Below are 27,988 nucleotides of genomic sequence, written 5' to 3'. Positions count from 1 at the left end.
GTATACAGTCATTTTCTGTAAATGCCATCATACCTGAAGGGCCTGAAGATCTGTAGTAGGCACCGGGCTGTGAGTTATATCCATTCGATGTCACAAACCCTGGTAAAAATATAGGCAGATTATTTCAGTTTTCCTCTCAATAATCAGATTCTATATAAATATCAGGTACTTGTAGGAAAGGTATTGTAAGAAAGCTTGATCTAGTCCATTTGTAGTTTGCTTTAGGTTGAACCTATTGACCAACCTCTCTGTTTAGAGCAACCGAAGGATGCCACTGGCTATCACCTGATGACAATTTAGCTTTTAATTTGCATCACAAAGTTTAGCTGCATTTATGAAAGTCTTGCTCTCATTTCAGGCAGATACACCGGAGCTCCCCCCAGTGGCTTCTCAGCAGACCAACTGAAGGGCTCCCACATTGTTTCCATTCAAACAGTGTTACTAACAAGTATTTATATTTGTACATGGATTAATTCTCAAAGCTGACTCTAGTGTTCTATCACACATTTTCTATCACACTTGAATCTTTAGACTTTGGTCCACTGTGTTTTTGCCATCTTACAAGTGGCTGCATTAATATAAATGTAAGAAAACAGGTGGGGAAAAAACATGAATTCAGACCTGCACATTTCTTCATGATTTTCTTCAGTGGTCCGGTGGTGTAGAGGAGACCAACCAGGATACCTGACAGGTGACCAACAAAAGAGGTCCTGAAGAAGAGAAGCATAGATTATTGCTATTTAATCAAACACTGCCATCTACAGGACATTTTAATTCAACACCTCAAACAACAGGTTCCTAAAATAAAACACTACTAATTGTCATTGAGTCTAACTGCATACTAATCACACATCAGTGAGCAGAAGGATGCATCTGAATCTGGAGCAGTATTATATTAGAGAGAAGTCGATGTGGGTATGGAACATTTTGTGAGCCTTATGAAGCATGTGTTGATTCAATCATGAAATGACATTATGTAGCCTTACCCTCTGTGAATACTGACTGATACGAAAATATAATTAAAAAAAAACAGAGAACAGTTTAGCCAGTTTTGGAGGAACCCGTTTTGCATTTTTATTATCTGTAACACAAATACCTGATTCTGCTCAGTGACTGTAGCGGAGTACTTTAATGCTTCTTTGTTCTCTGAGCCATAGTAGCCCTTCATGTACCATTTAAAAAATATATTAAACATCCCCTCTGCGTTTTTTATATCCACTTGCAAGTAGGGCTGGGTATTGTCACTGATTTCTACAACTGACTCAATTCTGATTCACAAGGACCTGATTGAATTTGATTAAATTTGATTCGGTTTTGACTCAGTCAGATATATTGTAATTATGATCATTTATCTTGGATATGTACTGTCGAAAGAAGCCTCTAAACCTTGTAAATTATTTTTTTTTCTAAATTAATAACACATCCTAAAGCAGTTACAATATTGCACTTTTTATTTAATTCCTGTGGCTTAACAGATTAAGCCCCAAGGTTCCTGCTGGAAAATAGCATGCCCAAAGTGAATCGACTATTTCTCTGCAATTACAAACTCAATATAAGTATAAAAATGAAGCTGACACTTGTGAGACTTCATCAGAGGTCCAAGCATTTCAGGAAATGCCATTGTGTCAAAGTAACTGAGGATAAAACAGAAAAATATGAAAGAGATTTTGCTGACCTGGTCTTTTATAGCATAAAACCATCTTGAAAAATGCTGCAGTAGCAGTTTTATTAGAGACAAATCTAAGAGTTTTGCAATTTGGCATAATTAAGTGAAAGTTGAAAATTCTTCGGTATTGAGTATTGAATTGGTCTCAAAGTACACTGAGAGAGAGCTGTGCAGGAAGTGTGATTTTATCATGGTGGAAGCAAAACAGCAAAAATAAGAGGGAATTCATTACAATGTTTTTCAAAAGTCTGGTTGCTCTCCTTTTGCTGCTGGTTCAGTGAATTTTGGTCGGAGAGTGACGTGCAGCTTTGGAATCTGACAGATGTCTGCTTTCAGCACCCGATGCCATGTTTTAGCTGAGATTCTGATGTTTCTGGCATAATACATTTACATTTAAAAATCAATTTCAGGATTTAATGAATCGATGTTGGATTATTCAAATTCAAATTAATTTGAACTGGAAAATAAATTTTTTAAAGCCATCACTACTTGCAAGCCCACTGACCTTTCTTTGTGGTGTACTAACACTGAAATTAGCTTTACAGGCGAGTGCCTGTAAAGCTAATTTCAGCTAATTTCGCCTGTTTAATCTGAACTCTTTAAAAAGATACCTGGAAGTGCTGTTGCCCTGCTAGCTGCATCAGTGTTCACACTGGTATCTCTATATTTTATCTGAGTAGTAAATCCAGAGTCCCGATTACTTTACAGATACGAATAACGGACATGTAACTCACCCGGGTGATGTTATGTGGATAAGCACCAGCTCTACCCAGCTAGCATAGCGACTAGACACAGGTAATCCCATCACATAGGTCACACTTCCGGGGTAGTAATGGTTATTGAGTACCTTCAAAGCAAACAGGACACCTAGAAGCACAATCATTACAAAGATAAATACATAAGAATAAGGAGATGTTGCCATTTCTGGAAAAAGAGATAAAATAGTGGGTCATGATATATGGAGGAAGATAATACAATATATGTTTACAAATATAGAGTGATCAAATCTTCTATATCAGTTACAACATAAAGGATTATAGAACTTTCCCCTATAATTTATACCTGAGAAGCCAACAGCACACGCCATGCTGTACGACTGGTCCTGCATGAGCTCTGTTAACAACGCCTCCAACACTAGATAGACCAGTCCAGTAAGCAGAGAGAACACTGAGAGCAGGTAAAGGAACCAGGGCCCACCCAGCCGTTGCTCCAGCCTTCTACCTTTCCAGAGGAAGGACACCATGTTGAAGTAAAGATGCCAGTCGTCTGCATGGTGCAGTGGGGACAGCAGGAGTCTACGCCAGTCTTTTAACCAGTAGGCCTGCTGCACACTAACACAGGCCTAGGAAATTAAGAGATAATACATTTTTTAAATACTATTTAGAATACTATCATAAAAAAAGTATATTTTTACTTTAGTTATTATGAGATCTGCACATAATCTTTCTACTTGATAAACAACTTTCCCATTAATGTAATTATACATTTTTCGTTGATTATATTCTAACAATTTAGTAACACAGTTTTAAAACAATTATTTCAGGGCTACTGCACTGGATAAAACAAAATAGTCAACCTTGTGGTGTATAAATATTGATCGACATTAAAAATGGACAGACTTTGTCTCCATCTTTAGAGGTATATTTGGTGTATTTACCTGAAACAGTGGGGCAGCAGGGAATAGGTAAAGGTACACATTGAGAGCCAGGACAGCCAGAGTGATGGGAGGGATATTGTTCAGACCCAGTTGAAACACCTGGGAGGCAAGGAGCAGCAAGCCCAGCTGGGATCCCCTCTGTCTGTTTCGCATACTGAAAATAGCCTAGGGAAAAACAACTGCCTGATTATTTTTCAGACATTTTCGGTTACCATAAAATTCACATTTATAAGTTATTAGAGAAAGGGTTCAGATTAATTTATGGTAATGCTCTCACAATCTCTGAGTATCAGCTTTGAAAGACTCAGATGCATCGAAACTCCCTCTACTTGACTACGAGTTGTATTAATAAGGAAGTGCTGGGCTGTTGTTAAGACAAAACACAAACATTAGAAAGCAGAAAGAATTGTCAGAGAAAGCTCAAGTTGTTACAGTTTATTTTAATTCAATTACTAGCAGAAGTCCAGACTTTAGATTTTATCTGAAGCCTTTATAAGAAAAAGAATACCACTGCTTGTCCTGCTTTAATATGATGAGTTAAGATGCCTTTTGCTGATATCTAACAGCACACATAAGAAATTTAACTAATATTCATTATTAAAGACTGAGTCCTCTTTCCCCCATGAGCTTATAAATGCAAATTTCTTTGATGTTCAGGAAATGTCAGAGTCACATGGCGGTGTATATGTACAGTCAAAACATACACACTACAGCCTTAGATATCATGCAACCCCAACACCGCGATCCAGAGTAATATAAGAAAGGTATCCCTCTGGTTAATGTTACTGTAGTTGAACAGATACAGTCAATAATACTTAGCAATTAGAAAAAAGTCTGCAAGTCAGTTTAAAATAGCTTAACAACAAACTTTATGCTGATGTTCTTTGGAAAACACAATATTCCATTACTAAGGAATAAAATGCCCCACAAGATACAATGACATTCACTTCACGGGGAACTAAAAGTAAACTTACTGTCAGCGCTGTCAATCGTTGGAAACGCTTCCTCGTTCAGTTACTTTCGTTACCGCGAACTTTAACGTCAGCCAGGTGTTTAACCAGCTGAGCACAATTTAACGCTGATAAAAAACCTAAAGTTTCACTTATATAACTCTTAATCAAACGTCAGCAAAACGTATTACTAGATATTTCATCATTTCTAGCATTTACCAGTAACAACTCGACAAGTTGGCGCTGTGCAAGCGTCAGAGGTCACGTGACAATAACAAAGCTACGTAGTTAGCGCAGCCGCATTGGGGTTTGCGAGGTAAAGGTCAGTTTTTATTATTGTTATTATTATTATTATTATTATGATGATTATTATTATTGTTATGATGATAATGATGATGATGATGATGATGATTATCATTATTATTATTATTATTATCATAAACAAAGGCAGTAAAAACAATACCTACAAGAAACTATGATAATAATAACAACAATCACTCTGGCCAAGACACAGGGGAAAAAGGGAGAAAGGCGCAATGAGAACAGTAAGCTGTATTAGGGTAGGGTAAATCTACAAGTTGGGTATTTAGAAAAACAGTATTTAGATTGATCGTAATAGATATAGTAGACTGAATAAACTTTATGGTTTTGAAATTAATCTAGAAACAAGCCTCGCCACTTGCTAGTGATCTTAGTATTAAACATAGAACTAAGAGAACTTTAGAGTTGAAGAAGCTTCTCGGATGAGAGGTGAAACGTCTTCAAGAAACTAAAAGAAGTCCAGACGCTTTTTTTTCCAAGCGACTACGTTCAACATCCAACAAAAACCGTTCTAGAAATGTGGTCAGAGCGATTCTAAGGCTTTGTGAACTAGGGGGGTTAATGTCGCTTTTAGTTATTATAATTTTAAATTATTATATTTTAATTTATATACATTATTTTAATTTATTCAGAATTAACCTGGCGGTTAACTTTCTTTTCTAGATTTTGGGGGGTAAAATTAAGCATACCAGTGATCCACCTCCACCCTAATGTTCAAGAAATGGTTCAATCCTCTTTAGGCGGGAAAGCGTCATGATCTGCTTCATTATTTCCTCTTACGTCGACGCTTAACGGTCGGTTTGAGATTTTTCTGCCGTTTTTTTAGCTTAAACACCAAAGAGCAAAATGGTAAGAAACGTTGTAAAAACAAACTTTTAGTAGTCAGTTACGGGCGATATGTTTCTTCCGCATTTTTGACCTCCCCCAGTTCTAAGGAGTGAGGAGGGAAGTGTTACCTTTAACCCCAAAGTAGAAATGGGAACATGGATTTCTCCACACTGAATTTTACTTTACTCTGTGATAGTTATGCAAGAAGCGTGGTCTAAATATATAAATGATTAGGGGGTTTTATTGTGTTTTAGGCTTAGTAGATGTCTTGTAAATGGTGAGCAGATCAGATAGGGGGAAAAAATGGTGGTTGAAGTGTGAACGGAGAGAATTGTTTTGTTCACTATCACTTGAATATTCGGTTTCGTTAAAACGTTTTTTTCCTACACTCAAACATTAAGTTTTTTTTTTCAGTCATAGATTCCAGGTGAAAAGGGCACACATTTTGAAATTTCAACAGCACGTATGTCATCGGTAGTTAAGGAAGGAAAGATTTGTTGCATAGCAACACCATGTATGGAGAAAGCAGTCAAGTGAAAACTAGTATGCTTGTGATTGGGATACTTTTTAAAGACTGTTTGGCCCAAAAGCAAGGAGTAATTGGCATTGTTCCCAAGTATACAATTAAAATTTTTCAATTTGTGTCCCTTCACTCTGATCTAAAAGAAAAAGGTGTACATGTTGACATGTTATTTTTGTTTTTTCCCCACAGCGTGAATGCATCTCCATCCACGTTGGACAGGCTGGCGTCCAGATTGGGAATGCCTGCTGGGAGCTTTACTGCTTGGAACATGGCATTCAGCCAGACGGACAAATGCCCAGTGACAAGACCATCGGCGGAGGAGATGATTCCTTCAACACTTTTTTCAGTGAGACTGGAGCTGGAAAGCATGTCCCTAGAGCTGTTTTTGTGGACCTTGAACCCACTGTGATCGGTAAGCATTGTTACCATTGGCTAAATATAGCGGTGTAATATGTGAGTCAGTTTGAATAACAAAATGTCTGTCTGTTTCCTTAGATGAGGTGCGGACTGGGACGTATCGCCAGCTGTTCCACCCTGACCAGCTGATCACTGGCAAGGAGGATGCAGCTAACAATTATGCCCGTGGACACTATACCATCGGCAAAGAGATTATTGATCTTGTTCTGGACAGGGTCCGCAAACTGGTGGGTAAATTCAGAGTCATTATCGGCAAAGTAAACTAGATAATTGTATCTTGTTAACTTTGTCTTTCCCTCTCCATCCTCAGGCTGACCGGTGCACTGGTCTTCAGGGCTTCCTGGTGTTCCACAGCTTCGGCGGTGGGACCGGCTCTGGTTTCACCTCCCTGCTGATGGAACGCCTTTCTGTCGACTACGGCAAGAAGTCAAAGCTGGAGTTTTCCATCTACCCAGCTCCCCAAGTGTCCACCGCTGTGGTTGAGCCCTACAACTCCATCCTGACCACCCACACCACCCTAGAGCACTCTGACTGTGCCTTCATGGTAGATAACGAGGCAATCTATGACATCAGCCGTAGGAACCTTGATATCGAGCGTCCTAGCTACACCAACCTGAACAGGTTGATCAGCCAGATTGTGTCCTCCATCACTGCTTCGCTCCGCTCGATGGTGCCCTCAATGTTGATCTGACAGAATTCCAGACCAACTTGGTGCCCCTACCCCGTATCCACTTCCCCTGGCCACGACGCCCCGTCATCTCTGCAGAGAAAGCTTATCACGAGCAGTTAACTGTTTCAGAAATCACAACCGCTTGCTTCGAGCCAGCCAATCAGATGGTGAAATGTGACCCTCGCCACGGCAAGTATATGGCCTGCTGCCTTTTGTACCGTGGCGATGTGGTGCCCAAAGATGTCAACGCTGCCATTGCTAACATCAAAACCAAGCGCACCATCCAGTTCGTGGACTGGTGCCCCACCGGTTTCAAGGTCGGCATCAACTACCAGCCACCCACTGTGGTTCCTGGTGGAGACCTGGCCAAGGTACAGAGGGCTGTGTGTATGCTGAGTAACACCACCGCCATCGCTGAGGCCTGGGCACGACTCGACCACAAGTTTGACTTGATGTACGCCAAGCGTGCATTTGTTCACTGGTATGTGGGTGAGGGAATGGAGGAGGGCGAGTTTTCTGAGGCTAGAGACGACATGGCAGCTCTAGAGAAGGATTATGAAGAGGTTGGAGTTGACTCTGCTGATGGTGAGGGAGATGAGGAAGGTGAAGAGTAGGTTCATTGCAATAAAATCATCAAAGTTATGCAAGTTCGCTCAGAAGCACTGTTACATTGTTCTATCAAATCTTGTTACAATATTCCTGTGTATATTTTTCAACTTTAAATAAATGTGTTTGAAAATGTGGTGTTTTAATGCTATGTGAGAATGTAGAATAGAATTCAGAATAGAATTCAACAGAATAGAATTCAACTTTATTGTCATTGCACATGCACAGGTACAGGGCAACGAAATGCAGTTTGCATCCATCCAGAAGTGCTTTAGTGATATAGATATATTACAATATATATTAGCAATAATATAGATATGCAAGTATATTACAGAACATGGAGACATGACCACTTTGTTTTGTAGTTTTGTTCTTTCAGTATCAGCACTTTCTTTTATTAAGGTGCTGCTGATCTTTAATAAAGAGTACATGAGCAATTAAAAGACAAGGTGTCAGTGCCTTATTTTTTTTAAACACTGATACTCAAACTCTAAGAACAGTTTTAAAGCTTTACACCTTAAATATTTAAATACATAAAACAGCAGTTGCTTGGGGCTGTAAAATTTAATCTGGTTTCATCTAATTATGTGTTTGGGGTCTAGTGAGGAAAGTCTATAATATTTCACAAAAGCATATTCCACCCAAACACAGAAATCCCATTTGTGAGGAACAGATTTTCTTTTTCTAACATCTACATTAAAATAGTAATCTATATACTATAATCTCACAGTCAATCAGATTTGTCACTCTCTAGGGACCCTGGCCACTAATTTGGGAATCAAAGGTGTGCATCTGGCAGTATATGCTGAGCCAATGGTAATGTTTTTTTAGTTCTACCCCGAACAGCCACCACAGAAAAATGAAAAATAAAATACACCTTAAACATACATGCACAGTCAGCATAAAAACAATCATGTTATTTCATCTAAAAAATATTTACTTTAGATAACTGAAGTGCGTTTTGTCGATACCGCTGCTGTGGTCTTGTTTAAAAATTAGTTGGCAGAACGTTTAAATACCATTCGAAATTCTTACCTCCTTCCATGTTTGTATATTGTTCACAAACACCCATGCTGATTCCCCCCAGTGGTCACATTTAGAAACTACAACACATAATTAATGACATACTTACAGTATTAAATATTAAATATATTTAAGGCTGTGTGCTTTTATACAGTCACTGGTACACTAATTTATATTTAAATTTAAGGACACAGATTTGGGAAATAGTTACCGCCACCCAACGGAGATATTAATATTATTTTAAGTTTCCTGATTCAATTTACTTTTTAATAGTAATATTTCTGGTCAATATTGCCTCCAAAAGATATACCTAGTAAATAGGTCAAGTAATTAATTAAATTACATTTATTTTAAAAGATGAGTAAACAAATAAATACTTTAAGTGGTCGAAAGTAGAAATGCCTGTTAATAATCGTAACTACAAGCAGGGACTGCCTGCCGAACATGTTCAGAGGCTTCAGCGGAAGAGGTTTAACGTCCCGCTCTGTCTCACCGGTTTCTGGCATCGATTGTAAACACGTGCGCCAGGTGTAGCACACCGTTTCTCCGTCAGTTGTTCAGGAATCCTACCTAGGATCAGCTTTCTCGTCTCACAAACACAAACCTGTTTGATTTGGCTCGCCGTTTTCTACACTCTACAAACTGTATAGCTTTCCTGCCGCCAACGATCATTACCCGGACTTCAGCTGCCGGAGCATCTGTTGCTTATAGGAACAGCGGCATATAGATGGGAAGTTTTTGTTTTGTTTTGTTTTCATAATTTTGAACTTCTTATTGTTGGCTTAAAAACCCCTTTCTGTAAACAACGTGATCATTGAACGACAACACAATAACATAGACATAATAATATAGAGGAAAATGTGAGTAAATGTGAAGCAGCGAGTATACTGTGTTTTTATGAAGAAAATAAATACATATAAAAAGAGAAAGAAAACAAAAACATCAATTTATACAAAGGATTGCTTGGTGGGATACACCTTTGTATTTTTGCATAGATCAATAGTCTTGATCGATTTCTTCTCGCAGTGTGACCTGTTTGGCTGCGTCATCTTTTAACGTATGTAATTGAAGGCAGAGCTATGAAGACACAGAAAGAAACACATTTTTAAAATTCCGTTTTATTGTACTAATACTGTATTAAAATTTAAATTACTTGGTTGTACTCAAATTGTTAAAAGTTATACATGAGTTACATTTATCATCCAAACCGCCAGGAGGCGATACGTAAATGATTCTAGAAATGCGGTCCGAGGAAGTCAGGGCGAATCTAAGGGTCTATAAACTAGAGAGGCATAAAAGATATTTGTACGTTTAAAATTTACATTTTTTATTCTATAATTAATAGAAGACGCCTTTTACTTTATTCCGGATTAATCTAGTGTAATTATGATCATTTATCTTGGATATGTACTGTCGAAAGAAGCCTCTAAACCTTGTAAATTATTTTTTTTTTCTAAATTAATAACACATCCTAAAGCAGTTACAATATTGCACTTTTTATTTAATTCCTGTGGCTTAACAGATTAAGCCCCAAGGTTCCTGCTGGAAAATAGCATGCCCGAAGTGAATCGACTATTTCTCTGCAATTACAAACTCAATATAAGTATAAAAATGAAGCTGACACTTGTGAGACTTCATCAGAGGTCCAAGCATTTCAGGAAATGCCATTGTGTCAAAGTAACTGAGGATAAAACAGAAAAATATGAAGGAGATTTTGCTGACCTGGTCTTTTATAGCATAAAACCATCTTGAAAAAATGCTGCAGTAGCAGTTTTATTAGAGACAAATCTAAGAGTTTTGCAATTTGGCATAATTCGTGAAAGTTGAAAATTCTTCGGTATTGAGTATTGAATTGGTCTCAAAGTACACTGAGAGAGAGCTGTGCAGGAAGTGTGATTTTATCATGGTGGAAGCAAAACAGCAAAAATAAGAGGGAATTCATTACAATGTTTTTCAAAAGTCTGGTTGCTCTCCTTTTGCTGCTGGTTCAGTGAATTTTGGTCGGAGAGTGACGTGCAGCTTTGGAATCTGACAGATGTCTGCTTTCAGCACCCGATGCCATGTTTTAGCTGAGATTCTGATGTTTCTGGCATAATACATTTACATTTAAAAATCAATTTCAGGATTTAATGAATCGATGTTGGATTATTCAAATTCAAATTAATTTGAACTGGAAAATAAATTTTTAAAGCCATCACTACTTGCAAGCCCACTGACCTTTCTTTGTGGTGTACTAACACTGAAATTAGCTTTACAGGCGAGTGCCTGTAAAGCTAATTTCAGCTAATTTCGCCTGTTTAATCTGAACTCTTTAAAAAGATACCTGGAAGTGCTCAAAGGAGTTTGCAAAGAAAAGCGTCTGGACTTCTTTGAGTTGCTTGAAGACGTTTCACCTCTCATCCGAGAAGCTTCTTCAGTTCTAAGGTCAAATGGCCGAGAGTCCCAGATTTAAACCCAGTGGGAGTATCCCCCAAGGAGGGACAAAGGACCCCTGGTGATCCTCTAATCACATGCGCCAAGGTGTGAAAGTGGGTGTGGGACCTAATCAGCCAGGGTTTCGGGTGAGCTCATTGTGAAACCTGGCCCCACCCTATCATGTGATTTCCTGAGGTCAGATGGCCCAGGATGTGAGTGGGCGTTAAGGCGTCTGGGAGGGAACTCAAAACTGGATTATAGATGGCAGACAGTTGGTGTCGTAAACCACCGCCTCTGTTCAAAGATGGTCGCTCACAGTGGACATAGATGGCCTCTTTCACTCCTCTTTCAAACCATCTGTCCTCTCTGTCCAATATGTGAACATTGGCATCCTCGAAAGACTGACCTTTATCCTTAAGATGCAGGTGGACTGCTGAGTCTTGTCCTGTGGAGGTGGCTCTTCTATGTTGTGCCATGCGCTTGTGAAGTGGCTGTTTGGTCTCTCCAATGTAGAGGTCCGGGCATTCCTCACTGCACTGTACAGCATACACCACGTTGTTCAGTCTGTGTTTTGGAGTTTTGTCTTTCGGGTGAACCAGTTTGTGTCTGAGTGTGTTGCTGGGTCTGAAGTACACTGGGATGTCGTGCTTGGAGAAAACTCTCCTGGGGATACTCCCACTGGGTTTAAATCTGGGACTCTCGGCCATTTGACCTTAGAACTGAAGAAGCTTCTCGGATGAGAGGTGAAACGTCTTCAAGCAACTCAAAGAAGTCCAGACGCTTTTCTTTGCAAACTCCTTTGACTACGATGACCTGGATGACTGAGAACCTTCACAGACACCTGGAAGTGCTGTTGCCCTGCTAGCTGCATCAGTGTTCACACTGGTATCTCTATATTTTATCTGAGTAGTAAATCCAGAGTCCCGATTAAGATAAGATAAGATAAGATAAGATAAGATAAGATAACCTTTATTAGTCCCACATGTGGGAAATTTGTTTTGTCACAGCAGGAAGTGGACAGTGCAAAAGTTATGAAGCAAAAATTAGAATAAAATAAAATAAGAATAAATACAGTACACAACTGTACAGAATAGAATAAAATAAAATACTATAAACAGTAGAATAAAATAGAATAGAATATACAATAAGATAAAAATAGAATACAAATGCTATATACAACTGAGTAAAAAATACAACGATGCCAGGAAGATTATTGCACTTAGTGTTATTGCACATGTGTGTGTTTGATCAGTTAAAGTCTTTGTTGTGGAGTCTGACAGCAGTGGGGAGGAAAGACCTGCGAAATCTCTCCGTCCCACACCGTGGGTGCATGAGTCTCCCACTGAAGGAGCTGCTCAGTGCTGTCACAGTCTCATGCATGGGGTGGGAGATGTTGTCCAACAGTGATGACAGCTTAGCCACCATTCTCCTGTCACTCACCACCTCCACTGGGTCCAGAGGGCATCCTAGAACAGAGCTGGCCCTTCGGATCAGCCTGTTCAGTCTCTTCCTGTCCCCAGCAGAGATGCTGCCACCCCAGCAGACCACACCGTAAAAGATGGCTGAGGCCACCACAGAGTCATAGAAGGTTGTTAAGAGATTTTTAAATGTTTCAAGTATTATTCCCACTTCCATTTATACGTTATTGAAAGTTTATCTTTAATTTCAGTGTTAATAGTTGTTTACCCATTTATTCTTTCCATTTAATCGTATTTTACTGCTTCACTAGAAGTGAAGCTGAAGTAAAGACAAAAGCATAGTGTTCTCAGATATGATTTACCCAGGACATCTCCTCTGTACCTGGCTCTCTACGAGCCGTTTCACTCCCAGGAAGGGGAGAGCAGGACGTTCTTATCTATACACTCCCAAATACCAAGAGGGGCCCATTCTTCAGAATCATACACACACACATACACACATACTCTGAAACGCTATAAATAAAGAACTGCCGCATACGCTGGTTGTGAGCCTGAGACAGCAGCGCTCACCCAGCGTGCGCACGTTGTTACCATCTAAACTGTCTTGAGTGTCTTTATTTCGCCTGAAGAATATCTTGTTTAAATATTTACTCCTTACAAAGGTCTTCAGGAGTGGGCCCTCTACTCCAAACGACCTGAGTCTCCGCAGCAGGTACAGCCTGCTCTGCCCTTTCCTGTAGAGGGCGTCTGAGTTATGAGTCCAGTCCAGTTTGTTGTTCAGATGAACACCAAGGTACCTGTAGCTGTCCACAGCCTCAATGTCCATACCTTGGATGTTCAGTGGTTGCAGTGGAGGATGTTTGTGCCTGCGGAAGTCTACCACCAGCTCCTTGGTTTTACTGGCATTGATCTGGAGGTAGTTCAGCTGGCACCAGTCCACAAAGTCCTGAGTCAGTCCTCTGTACTCCTTGTCGTCCCCATCAGAGATGAGGCCGACTATTGCAGAGTCATCAGAGAACTTCTGCAGGAAGCACTGGGTGGAGTTGTGGGAGAAGTCTGCAGTGTAGATGGTGAAGAGGAACGGAGCCAGAACCGGAGCCATTACTTTACAGATACGAATTACGGACATGTAACTCACCCGGGTGATGTTATGTGAATAAGCACCAGCTCTACCCAGCTAGCATAGCGACTAGACACAGGTAATCCCATCACATAGGTCACACTTCCGGGGTAGTAATGGTTATTGAGTACCTTCAAAGCAAACAGGACACCTAGAAGCACAATCATTACAAAGATAAATACATAAGAATAAGGAGATGTTGCCATTTCTGGAAAAAGAGATAAAATAGTGGGTCATGATATATGGAGGAAGATAATACAATATATGTTTACAAATATAGAGTGATCAAATCTTCTATATCAGTTACAACATAAAGGATTATAGAACTTCCCCTATAATTTATACCTGAGAAGCCAACAGCACACGCCATGCTGTACGACTGGTCCTGCATGAGCTCTGTTAACTTCAACGCCTCCAACACTAGATAGACCAGTCCAGTAAGCAGAGAGAACACTGAGAGCAGGTAAAGGAACCAGGGCCCACCCAGCCGTTGCTCCAGCCTTCTACCTTTCCAGAGGAAGGACACCATGTTGAAGTAAAGATGCCAGTCGTCTGCATGGTGCAGTGGGGACAGCAGGAGTCACGCCAGTCTTTTAACCAGTAGGCCTGCTGCACACTAACACAGGCCTAGGAAATTAAGAGATAATACATTTTTTAAATACTATTTAGAATACTATCATAAAAAAGTATATTTTTACTTTAGTTATTATGAGATCTGCACATAATCTTTCTACTTGATAAACAACTTTCCCATTAATGTAATTATACATTTTCGTTGATTATATTCTAACAATTTAGTAACACAGTTTTAAAACAATTATTTCAGGGCTACTGCACTGGATAAAACAAAATAGTCAACCTTGTGGTGTATAAATATTGGTCGACATTAAAAATGGACAGACTTTGTCTCCATCTTTAGAGGTATATTTGGTGTATTTACCTGAAACAGTGGGGCAGCAGGGAATAGGTAAAGGTACACATTGAGAGCCAGGACAGCCAGAGTGATGGGAGGGATATTGTTCAGACCCAGTTGAAACACCTGGGAGGCAAGGAGCAGCAAGCCCAGCTGGGATCCCTCTGTCTGTTTCGCATACTGAAAATAGCCTAGGGAAAACAACTGCCTGATTATTTTTCAGACATTTTCGGTTACCATAAAATTCACATTTATAAGTTATTAGAGAAAGGGTTCAGATTAATTTATGGTAATGCTCTCACAATCTCTGAGTATCAGCTTTGAAAGACTCAGATGCATCGAAACTGCCTCTACTTGACTACGAGTTGTATTAATAAGGAAGTGCTGGGCTGTTGTTAAGACAAAACACAAACATTAGAAAGCAGAAAGAATTGTCAGAGAAAGCTCAAGTTGTTACAGTTTATTTTAATTCAATTACTAGCAGAAGTCCTGTTAAGGGAAAATCCCAAACAGAAGTCTGCCAAGGCAAACAGAAACACAGTGAGACAAAATACTTAATCACATGTACATGGGTGAACGTCTCAAGTGAGAGTCACACAGTGTACCTTTTTATTCATGCATTTATAGTCACTGGTGCCCACACAACAGGGCGGCGTATTTTCGCTCTTCTCAGAAAAATGACTATACAACAGTATGTGGCTATCTTACTGGAACATTCCGTTCCTCTTTTATCAAGACATGTTACACAGGCGTGCTCTCCGCCCAGCAGGCCGTCCAAGGACGAAGCTTCCGGCAAGCAATATGAATCACAAACAGCAATGCATTTAATAAAAATCTTTTTACATTTCCCTCCTGTTGTTTGACTTCTTTAATAGTTAAACAATCTGCTTGTTATCTATGCATGATTTCTTGGCTTGGCATTTTTAATCAGCATGTCATTCACAGATCAATTACAACATCATAGATAAGTCATCTTTAGGAGGGTCATCTTCGTCTTCGTCCATGGGCAGAGTCAAATATGCCTGTACACGGACTGCGATCACCTTGTTTGTCATGGACTGTATGCAGGGAAGAATACATGTGGTAAAACAGCAAAGCAATAACAGTAAAACTCCCACAAAAACTAATCCTTTAATCAAAAGGGACTTCCATGAGCCGCTTATCAACCATGTAAGCCAATCTTCAGTGTTTGTGACATAGTCTTGTTGTTGTGCAGCCCTGAGTTGTCTCAGTGTGTTCAGAGCATCAGTCATATTGGATGAGTGTACATTATCTGGAATGTATGTACAGCATGTGTTGTTAAAGAGGACACATAGTCCTCCCTTTTTCAGCGAGAATCATGTCCAATGCTACTCTGTGTTGCATTACTGCAATGCGTAGAGCGTCAATTTCTTCATTTTGTTCCTTGTTGATCTTACAGGAAGCATTCAAAAACAGTCCAAAACGATAGTCCAGAGTTTCAATTCGTAAAGCATGTTTTCCAACTCCTACCCAGGGAAACAGGGCGTGAGTAACCTTCTGGCCAGTCGTCCAGAGCTTGAACATCTGATCCCCACATGGGGTTATGTGGCTGCACTGCAGAGACATCTCTTCGTCGTCGAGTCCTCGTGGCGTTTCCCGTAGTTATTCTGAAGGTGTGGTCAGAGATGAAGATTGGGGCGCAGATGCCAGTCCATCCTGGGGGCAGTATGAAATAGGCACGTCGTCCACACAGCCAGGCCATTCCTTGCACCCAGTAGGTGCCATTAGAGGGGTTGGCTGTGTTCACAGGGGCACCTTCTCCGTTTCCAGCGGTCCGATTACAATTAGTGGTGTTTCCCAGCGGTCTGTTACCGTTGTCTTGTCGGTAGCACATGGAGTGGTTCTTCCTGGGGTTTGGTCCAAGAACACTGGGAAGTGAATGGATGTGTTCGGTTCGTCACGTTGAAGTTGATCCAGAAAAGTTGATCACACGTTCCATTGTCAAGTCCAGCGTCTTCAATGGTGATTATCTCGTGTTGGGGTGGTCCCTGAAAGATACTAAGGAAGTTAAGCGGTAGATGGTAGATGAGCTTGTCTCGTTGATGATGATTTTATTATGCTGATAGCCAACGCCCGAAAAGCTGGTGGCACGTTTGGCTTGTGTTTTGTTCTTTATTGTCCTCGAAAAGTGCGAGGAGTCCTGCTAGGAGCAGGAGGACAGCTGCTAGGGACGGCGAGTGTCTTCATGACAGCCAAACACACCTAGATCCTCGGGTGAGTAGACTACTGGCGAGAAGTAGAGGCGGGATATACCCAATCAGCCCTCTCTTCACCAGGTAGATCACCAGAAGGTAGGGGTGCTGGAGTCTATGAGTCTAGGCTGTCACTCACTTTCTTGCAGTGGCTTTGGTGAATCCAAGATGGTCTCTCTGCTATCTTACAGGCGGTTGGTGTGGTGATGAGCACTTGGTATGGGCCTTCCCAGCGGGCGAGCTCCAATTCTTTCTATGGAGAACTCGAATCAGGACCCAATCACCTGGCTTCAACCTGCAAGATACTGGAGAAGATTCAGAAGGCAGTTTATTGTTCAAAACAATATCTTTGTTTTCTAGTAACCGACATCCATTCTGCTAGTGTGGTCTCTCTGATTGATTTATCTAAAGGTTCACTTGTGATTGGCAGTGGAAATGGTCTGCCATGAATGATTTCAAAAGGTGTGAGTTTCTGAGAACCCTGTGTTAGTCTCATCACACATTTTTACTAGGCCTATACACTCAGGCCATGGTCTCCCTGTTTCTTCCATACATTTTCTAAGTCTCTGTTTTATTGTGCCGTTAGTTCTTTCCGCTAATCCTGCACTTTGCGGGTGATAAGCACAGTGATTTTTGATGCTGAATCCTAGTGCTTCAGAGACTTTGCTGATTACCTTATTGAGAAAGTGTCCCCCATTATCTGATCTTATCAGAGTGGGGATGCCATATGTTGGAATAAAATGGTTACATAAGCATTTTGCTACTGAAATGGCATCTGCTTTCTTTACTGGGTAGATTTCTGGCCATTTTGAGAATACGTCTATGATCACTAGAGCGTATTTTGAGCCTTGGCATTCATTTAGTTCAATAAAATCCATGTGGATTGTGTGGAAAGGATGAGGTGGTGTGGGAAAATGACCTCTTTTGGTCTGAGATTCCCTTGTGCATTGTGTTTTTTTTTTTTTGGCAAATCCTGCATGTTCTGACAAATTCTTTTGCTGAAGTTTGAAATTTAGAGTGTAAAAGTGTTTTGGAGATTATATCTACTATCCCTCCTGTTGACACATGGAGAGTAACTCCATGTGTCACTAAACTGCTGTTTTGTGTAGAGATTTTGGAAGTATTGGTTTTCCTTCACAAATCATCAAGTCATCTTTTAGTTGCGCTCCGCATTTCAGCCATTTCTTTTGCTCAGCTGTGGGAGCTGCTTTTGATCATCCTTTGTCAGTAAAATTGTTTCCTTTGTAATTTCATAGTCATTCTTCTGATGTGCTGCACACTTGCAAATTGCTAAATGTCGCATCACATGAGGAGTTTCCTCCCATGTAAACAGATGTGTGCCATGATAAAACCTTCTCTACACACTAGAAACAAGAAACTAATTTCAACCGTTGTTACATCTTATTCACTTATTTTATAATACAGTTATTTTTTCAAATCTAATATCAATCAACTAATTTGCACATCAGCTTATAATGCGCTAAATTGACAGGTCAACAGAAATGCATGTTCAAAAGATTATCACAAAAGAGAATTTCCTCCATACAGTAAATTACTTGTGTTGCATCAATCAAGCAGAAAGCATCTCACAATTTATTGTATTACCAACTAAATTTATTGTCTGGTCACTGCTTGGTCATACCAGACTCTCTCTGTGTCTTTATTTTTCCTTCTCTGTTTTCACAAACGTTTCACCTATTGTCCTGCAAGCTGGAGAGTTAAATGTCAGTAGTGGGTAAATTTAGCTGTCATATATTACATTATACCTGTAATCAAAATGAGTGAATCATGATACTGCTGTAGGCCACATCATACTTCTTGTGTAATCAGTATGTAGTTTTAGTTTGCATCACACTTCTTAGTTAAAAGAATTTGAAGATCATTAGATTTATTAGATAGGTTTGTATTATCCTATACTGCTGATTTACTGTGAGTGAGTTACACTGTTTCATGACATTTCATACTGCCGAGTTATGAAGAGAATATTGTATTCAGAGAGTAGGGGCCTCTCTTTTTTTTCTTTGTGATAGTAAAGAGAACAGAGCACATGCCGGGGCGTCACCCCACCCTTGGTGGAAGCAGAAAAACAGGGAGCCAAGGTCATAACTCAGGCTCACAAAGAGTCAGAAAGAATGTGAATACTTAGTTTTGTGGCTGTGGCGCATTTTGTATGGCTTCTTTTCTTTGTTTAGTAGCTTTCTGCCTTCACCTGAGGGTGTGCCCTAAGCATGTGACTTCAGGTCTCCATAAGTGGAGTTTATTTAAAGATAAATAAAATGATTTCATATATTGCTGCAGATCATGCACTAGACGGTATGTTGCAGTATTAGCCTGCTTCAACACTTAAGCAAAACATCACTCTTTGTTTTATTATTATTATTATTATTATTATTATTATTATCCTGTCTCAAAACAGAAAATGAAATTGTAGTTGTTCTTGGCTGAGAAACACAAAACCTCTCTCTTTTTTTTCTTTTTTCAAAACAAGAAACTAAGTTTTAATTTTTCAGCCTTGTCACATAAAACAAAACAGATAACCCAGCTCTCAGCTGGCTCTGGACTTATCATCATCATCAAGGACGCATGGTGAGAGCTACTTCAGAAGTTACAGTGCTCATCACTCAAGCAACATTTAAAAAAGGAACAAAAAACAAAACTCAGCACACTACACAGAGAACAACAACAAGACACAACTGAAGGTGTTGTTCTTGTTTGTTCTCCTTGAATTTTAGAATAAAGTTATTACATCTCCATTAGTAAATCATATGCCTAATCATTATGTGCCACTGTGATCCACAAGTATGATCACAAATTTATTTATTTTTCAAACTAAGCAAACAAACAAAAATAAAACAAATTGCCTATGGCATCATCAAGGCTTTGCGTTCATATTAATTGAGTGTAAGCTGCTTTCTTCATTGCAAGTATTTATTACAATACGGTTTAATTCATGCATCTTATCATGAGTTCTAAATTCAACCTATCTCCTCACACACACACGGTTTCCTGTCACTGACAGGCACACATTTCCTGTTTCTGCAGACTCTGTCTTTCATTGTATTTATAGTCTAAAACCCTCTTTAATTCTACTAAAACAATCTAAATCCCTTGATCTAAAAACGATACACCTTTATTTCACACACACTTTTAAACTGAGCTCTTTCAGACATCAGGAATCATCACACACACTGCCTTTTCTCTCAAACTTCCACTTGTTCACACACTCTACTATGAACCTTTGTAGTGTTATTATTACTTATGTTTTATTATTTTTGTACAAATCACACCCAATCACTCAAAACCTACTACTCACAGCATTCACACAGTTAAAATCACTCAAAATATGCTTTCATACGAGTATTTCAGACATGCTTTTCAAGATATATAGAGGTCACTCACTGTACATCCACAGTAATGAATTCAAACTCTATTTATACAATTGTAGTGAGCAAAACCAGCATCTCCATGCGGCGTCACCGCTCCTCATTAGCTTGGTAGTGTCCACATATTTAATTCAGCTTCTCAATCTTGTAGCTTTAGCTGTTGTATACAGGGTTTGGCTCATTAGTTGTTAGTATAGGTTTGCTCTTCATCTTAACAAAGTCTCATCTAAGATGACAGGTTTACAAGCAGGTCAAGTGTCTCTATGCACCTGATTAGTGTAGTTATTTCCTTATTTTCTTCATCTCCTATATCATTGTACTGAGTTTGAGCAAACCTTAAGCTTGAATCAGACTACTTTTAACAATCATCCACCTCACATCATAACTGACTGAGGTGCCTCTTCCTATTAATAGTATGTCATTATTAATGTTATCATTGTATTGTTTTTCCTTTTTATAACAGCAACAGTATATTACAATACACTACTTTACTACTAATATACAATAGCATATTAGTTTATATTTTATTATGTATCCATCACGGGTCTGTGTGAATCTGCAGCTTCACACCTTCCCAAGCTGGAGACATTTTCCTTAGCTGAACAATGACACAGCCTTAATATGCCTTATGCATCTCTCTATTTTATTTAATATATTTTGTGTGAATTATCTGGTTTCACGCATTCTATTCATTCAACTTGGTTGTCTTCCCAATTATGTTTCATTGCTTTAATTTAAGTTAACCTTAATTTAACCTTTTGTTTATTCCACTTCATTCCTCTTTCCATGCTTTAAAATATTACAACTCTTGTGTATGCTTTGATTTCTTTTTGGATCTTTTTCAGTATTTATTTCTGCCTGTAAGGTTTCTTTTAGTTTTGTTAAAGCGGAGGGCTACACTTTCCTCCCATGTCGGGCATTTTGTTTTCTTAGGATTTCTCCATCTACATGCACTAATTTGTCCGGGCGCCTGGACATTTCTTTTCTAGCCACTGCTCATCAGCAGTGAGTTTTGTTGTTTTATTACCTATTATTAGTTTATGCTTCTTTTAGCGCTTAGTAATACACACACACCTGCGGCGCTTTCACTGGCACGAGAACAGAGAGAGGTAGCTGACACGCCCTTCTACTTTCAAGCTATTCTTGAAAGCGGTGTCACCTGCTACGTGATGAAACACGACCTTCCTCTCAGTTCACCAGTACTTCAGCGACCAACAGTAAACAAATTAGTGGAATAGTTCAGCCTTCTTATTGTGCTGTAGAAATCAACTTATTCCACCAACAAAATGAACAATAAAGACAGACAATTACGCGCGTTCCCGGAGGCTACCAATCTGTTAAGACGAGCCTACTTTTACCCTTTCGGGGAGCTCTCAATCCCTCTGGACAAGCTAGCAGGCCGTCCAAGGACGAGCTTCCGGCAAGCAATATGAATCACAAACAGCAATGCATTTAATAAAAATCTTTTTACAAGTCCAGACTTTAGATTTTATCTGAAGCCTTTATAAGAAAAAGAATACCACTGCTTGTCCTGCTTTAATATGATGAGTTAAGATGCCTTTTGCTGATATCTAACAGCACACATAAGAAATTTAACTAATATTCATTATTAAAGACTGAGTCCTCTTTCCCCCATGAGCTTATAAATGCAAATTTCTTTGATGTTCAGGAAATGTCAGAGTCACATGGCGGTGTATATGTACAGTCAAAACATACATACACTACAGCCTTAGATATCATGCAACCCCAACACCGCGATCCAGAGTAATATAAGAAAGGTATCCTCTGGTTAATGTTACTGTAGTTGAACAGATACAGTCAATAATACTTAGCAATTAGAAAAAAAGTCTGCAAGTCAGTTTAAAATAGCTTAACAACAAACTTTATGCTGATGTTCTTTGGAAAACACAATATTCCATTACTAAGGAATAAAATGCCCCACAAGATACAATGACATTCACTTCACGGGAACTAAAAGTAAACTTACTGTCAGCGCTGTCAATCGTTGGAAACGCTTCCTCGTTCAGTTACTTTCGCTACCATGAACTTTAACGTCAGCCAGGTGTTTAACCAGCTGAGCACAATTTAACGCTGATAAAAAACCTAAAGTTTCACTTATATAACTCTTAATCAAGCGTCAGCAAAACGTATTACTAGATATTTCATCATTTCTAGCATTTACCAGTAACAACTCGACAAGTTGGCGCTGTGCAGCGTCAGAGGTCGCGTGACAATAACAAAGCTACGTAGTTAAGCGCAGCCGCATTGGGGTTTGCGAGGTAAAGGTCAGTTTTTATTATTGTTATTATTATTATTATGATTATGATGATTATTATTATTGTTATGATGATGATGATGATCATTATTATTATTATTATTATTATCATAAACAAAGGCAGTAAAAACAATACCTACAAGAAACTATGATAATAATAACAACAATCACTCTGGCCAAGACACACAGGGGGAAAAAGGAGAAAGGCGCAATGAGAACAGTAAGCTGTATTAGGGTAGGGTAAATCTACAAGTTGGGTATTTAGAAAAACAGTATTTAGATTGATCGTAATAGATATAGTAGACTGAATAAACTTTATGGTTTTGAAATTAATCTAGAAACAAGCCTCGCCACTTGCTAGTGATCTTAGTATTAAACATAGAACTAAGAGAACTTTAGAGTTGAAGAAGCTTCTCGGATGAGAGGTGAAACGTCTTCAAGAAACTAAAAAGAAGTCCAGGCGCTTTTTTTTCCAGCGACTATGTTCAACATCCAACAAAAACCGTTCTAGAAATGTGGTCAGAAGCGATTCTAAGGCTTTGTGAACTAGGGGGTTAATGTCGCTTTTAGTTATTATAATTTTAAATTATTATATTTTAATTTATATACATTATTTTAATTTATTCAGAATTAACCTGGCGGTTAACTTTCTTTTCTAGATTTTGGGGGTAAAATTAAGCATACCAGTGATCCACCTCCACCCTAATGTTCAAGAAATGGTTCAATCCTCTTTAGGCGGAAAGCGTCATGATCTGCTTCATTATTTCCTCTTACGTCGACGCTTAACGGTCAGTTTGTAGGACTGAGATTTTAGCTTAAACACCAAAGAGCAAAATGGTAAGAAATGTTGTAAAAACAAACTTTTAGTAGTCAGTTACAGGCGATATGTTTCTTCCGCATTTTGACCTCCCCAGTTCTAAGGAGTGAGGAGGAAGTGTTACCTTTAACCCCAAAGTAGAAATGGGAACATGGATTTCTCCACACTGAATTTTACTTTACTCTGTGATAGTTATGCAAGAAGCGTGGTCTAAATATATAAATGATTAGGGGTTTTATTGTGTTTTAGGCTTAGTAGATGTCTTGTAAATGGTGAGCAGATCAGATAGGGGAAAAAATGGTGGTTGAAGTGTGAGCGGAGAGAATTGTTTTGTTCACTATCACTTGAATATTCGGTTTCGTTAAACGTTTTTCCTACACTCAAACATTAAGTTTTTTTTTTTCAGTCATAGATTCCAGGTGAAAAGGGCACACATTTTGAAATTTCTTTTTTTTCTTCTCTCTTTTTTTTTTTTTCTTTCTTTTTTTAAAATGTTAGAATTTCATTTGTGGCCATGACTGACAGATGAGATGTGAATATGTATATACAGCTATTATGTGTGGGAACCCTGCATTATCCAGTATGTATAGAAGAATAATGACTCAGAAGCTTAGAGAAGAAGAAGAATGATAGATAAAGCTGCTCAGTGAGTTGCAACCCAACTACTAGCTGCAAACTGCACATTTAACCGCGGGCTAGCCTAACATCTCTGAGCTGAAGAGTGGTGGTAGATGTATTGCACACTCAGCAACACCAACTTTACATTTTACCAACTCAGCACTATTCATTTTAAGCTCGCTTTAACATGGACACTCCTTTGTAGCATCCTGAGGAGGATGACATCATCTTCCTGTCTGCTTCTCCACTGATTGTACCACTGGGTGGCTTCGTGATTTTAAAAAGCCAGCCTTTTTTGGCTGTAAAAAAAAAGAAAAGAAAAAAAAACTGTGTTTGGGGTCTGAAATTAAACTATTCATATATGATGGCACTCCTCTACAGAGGTCACTGAGTACACTCTGTTTAGCAGGAACAGCTGCTGGTAACATTTATAGACAAGATTTTCACAGTGATCTCCTTGTTTTGGAAGTACTCTGCTTCCCCTCTGGCAAAACTGGGAACCACGCTGTACGATGATCAAATGCTTCTGCTCATTTCTCTGTTGATATGGAATTCATTTCCTTAAGTTTTGTCCAGCGTGATGTGGATACTCTGTCCTTTCAAACATGACAAAGGTGATTTGAATAGTTGAACAGTGATTCACTGATTGGGTGTTCCTGCGTTAACAATACTTTGTATTTTGCTAATCATAGTTCACTGTAGCACATAAACTACTCTCACAAGTTGCTAACAGAAGCTGACCCATTGTACCTCCTGGTTTCACTGAGAGATAACCAAAACAACTCTTTCAATAATAACTGAGGACAGTTGTAGAAGTTTGTAAATCCACAACCAGAGATCATAGCTGCACAGCAGAAACATTGTCCTCTTTGTTGCATTGGCTGGGTTTTAATTATAGTAATGCCATCATTTTAATTACAGTTAAATATTAATTAGTATTATTATAACAGAGTTTTTGCTCACACAAACAGAAGCACAAGCTTCTTAGATGGACTCTGTTATACAGCAGGACATGTGATTTGTCAGGTAATTTAATTAAAATCATCCAACAAGCACCAGCAATAGGCCAGCTATCAGCTACAACTACCTCTGTCGGCACACGTGTTAATCAAAGCGCCACATCCTTAAACTTAAGCCTTACCAGTATCCAGAGAGATGAATTATAAAGAAAATTAATCTGCTGTACAGTAACTGTGAAGGGGGAACGCAGCTCTGTACACTTTATAATGCAGCAAAATGTAAAACTTTAACATAGAGGGCTAATGGATTGACTCACATTGGTGTCTGGGACTTCAACAGACTCCTACAGGTCTTGTTGGTCTGCTAGGTGGAGCCTCCATTTATAAAAAGTGGATATAACTACTTTGGTTTGACTCATTCGTTACCCATCGTGTGCAACTGAATGTCACCAGCAAGTGGATCTAACTGAGAAACATTGTTTTGTTTTTTTTGTTTTTTTTTAACCTGTCCCGTTTGGTTCTTTTGCCATCAGAATTATTGTCTAAAGGCGAAGAAAGATGCCCAACGGATTTACTTTACCAAATGGACCATCCCAGCCTTGCCGTAATGGTCCATCTGATTCACCTTTATTGTTTATTTTATTTTCACTTGCTGAATACGGGACAGACTTGACTGGTGGAAAGAAAGGGAGAAAAAAAGGGAAAGAAAAAAAAAAACCTGAGAAGAGGGACGGGGAAAAAGGGCAAAAACAAAACCAACAGAATAAGCAGACAAAAAAAAAAAATATCGATCACCTGGATCACCTGTTGAGAAAGAAAAAGAAAGCAAGCAGAAGAAGACAAGAGTAATAAACAAGATCACAATGATATATGGGAATATGACAGTAAATACTAAATATTAAACATTATGGTGCAGCACGTGAGATCGACAGCGCACAGTGTGCTTTGAGGTAGGAGCCAAAGAGGGTGTGGTTTGTGTGTGTGATCACCCGTGTGTGCACCTGTGAGCATGAAGCGCGCTTGTTTTTAAGAGGTTCCTTCATGTAATGATCTGCTAGAGGGTGTGGGGGCCACTGCCCCGACCTCCAGGGCATGAAGCAGGTATGGAGGAGATCAAAACTCTAGACATCCAGAGACCCCCAGAACACAAGAGACCAAGGAAGACCAACAGAGGGCAGCTGCGCCACTATCCCAAAAAGAGCTGAGGAGAGTCCCAGATGAGGGGTCACTCAGCAGCCGCGGAGCAGAAGCCAGGGGGTTGCAGTGGCGTGCCCGTGAGCTCCGCTGGCAGCCAGCTGTGCCTGGTGACCGAGCCCCGGGCCGAGAGGCCGAGGCACCCCATCCCGAAGTGGCCCGAGCGAGCCCCAGGCTCCATGCCCGATAAGCAGCCGCCAAGGAGTGAGCCGGTGGGTACCTGGGCGCCCACCCCGGACACAAAGAACCACCAACGCACCGATGTCTGAGGCGTCTGCCACCGGCAGGGAAGTGGTATTGAGGGGAGATGGGCCTCCAAACCTTGGAGGGCCTGAGATGTCCCCAGAGAGGTGGGGTCTGATACCCAACCTGACATATAGACACAGACAAACAGGCACACACAGATACAAACATCTATTCCCACCCTCATGCTCTCAACACTCACCCAACGTGGAGACAGACATAGAGAGACACTGTACACACAATCACACTCCCCCAAGCGTACTCTAAGCCCCGGGTCTAGGTACCCTTGCCCCTGGAGGGGAAACTGCACCCAGACCCAGGTGGTGTTACCCTTTTTCCCTGCGGTGGGAGAAGCAGACCGCCCGACTCCGCAGCAGCAGGAGGCCCACATTCCAGACCCCAGTCGGACGGCCAACTCCTCCTCCTAGCCCCCCCGCTCCAGCAGGCCGCAGAGAGCACGGGGTGTAGGAAGACTCCAAACCTCCCTCCACCCGCTCATATGTAGTGTTGATGTATGTGTGTTCTAAGGTGCATTTAAAACCCAGGAGGGCATGGAGCTACCTGCCAGAGCAGCAGGTAGCGTATAGCCCCTCCTGCTAGCCCTCAATGTCTACGTGTATTTAAAATTGAGAGGTGGGCAGCGGCGCCAGGGGTGAGGTGTACACCCTGATGGTGATTGGAATCCGTCTAGCGTGCCCACCCCAAGATCCTATATGTATGTGTAATGAGAGTGTGAGTAATGTGAATGTCTAAGTTGTGGGATAAAATTGAGGCAGAGGCAGCCAGAAGGGGACAGAGGGGGGATGTCTCCTCTGCACCCTGGTGACACACCCCTACCCCAAGGCCCTGCATGTGTGGGTGATTGTGGTGGAGCGGGAAGAGGGAGGCAGCTGGAGATGGGGAGGAAGGAAGGGAGGGCAGTGACCCCTCCTGGGGTCAACTCCCCGCTGACCCCAGTAGGCACCCCATACTCTGCAACCCGCCAGGGAAAGGGGCCCAGGCCCATCCAGACCGGGGCCCAGTGGAGCAGCGCCTCCCGGCCCCACAGAGCCCGGGACAGTCCACCTGACCCCACCACAGAGAAAACTGCACCCACCCATCATCCACTCATCTTCCAGACTACACAAGACAATAGACGCCCAGGCTGAGATCTTCCTCCACCTCTCCTGTATCTCCCCTCCTGCAGAGAGAGTTCCTGAAGAGAGGAAGGCTCCTGCAGGATGTGACAACCTCCCCACCAGTTGAAGAGCCCCCAGGTGGTTCGATGCACCAGGCTACCAGGTCAGTAACCCACGTCCGTCAGCACAGACCCTCCCTAGCCCTGCTGCACGCAGCCACGAGGAAACCGTCACCTAAGAGCCAACAGAGCCCCTAATTGGCCATGACCGCTACCCGGGTTGAGCCCCCAAGGAAGATGCTCCGGGGAACCCCCGATGCCCTAAGCCTGTCCCTACCCCACACCAATCACAACAGTGAAGGTGGGACCAAACTAAGACCCCCACCCCACTAGGTGATGGAGCTGATCAAAGGAGCCCAGAGCAATTGATCTGATGTGGTGGCAGAGGCTGTATCAAGACTAATGTGATCTAATAGATAATTTCTATATTGGTTAGAATTAAGATTATTTTATTTTTCCAGTTCATGAGGACTGTTTTCTTGGCTATGCATAGGGCAGTGAAAACCATATGGGCTATATTCTTTTCCGGAGTGACATTATCTAAGCTGCCCAACAAACACTCTAAAGGGGAAGTTGGGATGT

General features: G+C 40.5%; 1 protein-coding gene, 1 long non-coding RNA gene and 2 pseudogenes across 3 annotated transcripts in view; 1 reads left to right on the top strand and 3 right to left on the bottom strand.

Annotated features, from left to right (window-relative positions):
• LOC116322389 (rhomboid-related protein 4-like) overlaps positions 1–4,564 on the bottom strand; it is an 8,658-nt gene extending 4,094 nt beyond the window's left edge. The window contains exons 1-7 of one of the 2 annotated variants that reach the window (XM_039622639.1): positions 4,298–4,564; positions 3,601–3,687; positions 3,324–3,488; positions 2,729–3,008; positions 2,401–2,533; positions 622–710; positions 34–99 (exon numbers count right to left, since the gene is read on the bottom strand). In XM_039622639.1, coding sequence (XP_039478573.1) covers positions 34–99; positions 622–710; positions 2,401–2,533; positions 2,729–3,008; positions 3,324–3,476 — 721 coding nt within the window. In that variant the 5' untranslated portion in view covers positions 3,477–3,488; positions 3,601–3,687; positions 4,298–4,564. The remainder of the gene's footprint in view (positions 1–33; positions 100–621; positions 711–2,400; positions 2,534–2,728; positions 3,009–3,323; positions 3,489–3,600; positions 3,688–4,297) is intronic. The other variant, XM_039622638.1, reaches the window with a different exon arrangement.
• Positions 4,565–5,342: 778 nt separating this feature from the next.
• Positions 5,343–7,773, top strand: LOC120443629 (annotated as a pseudogene).
• Positions 7,774–13,628: 5,855 nt separating this feature from the next.
• Positions 13,629–14,686, bottom strand: LOC116331803 (annotated as a pseudogene).
• Position 14,687: 1 nt separating this feature from the next.
• On the bottom strand, positions 14,688–22,241 carry LOC120443599. Its single transcript, XR_005615516.1, has 3 exons — positions 22,111–22,241; positions 14,830–14,916; positions 14,688–14,718 (listed from the first exon to the last, which is right to left on the bottom strand). It is a non-coding gene; the product is annotated as an uncharacterized LOC120443599 (long non-coding RNA).
• Between the last annotated feature and the right edge of the window lie 5,747 nt (positions 22,242–27,988).

The sequence above is a fragment of the Oreochromis aureus genome, linkage group 14 (genome assembly GCF_013358895.1).
Source record: "Oreochromis aureus strain Israel breed Guangdong linkage group 14, ZZ_aureus, whole genome shotgun sequence".
Classification (NCBI taxonomy): domain Eukaryota; kingdom Metazoa; phylum Chordata; class Actinopteri; order Cichliformes; family Cichlidae; genus Oreochromis; species Oreochromis aureus.
The sequence above is the reverse complement of the archived record's forward strand: the minus strand, read 5'-3'. Positions and strand labels throughout refer to the sequence as shown.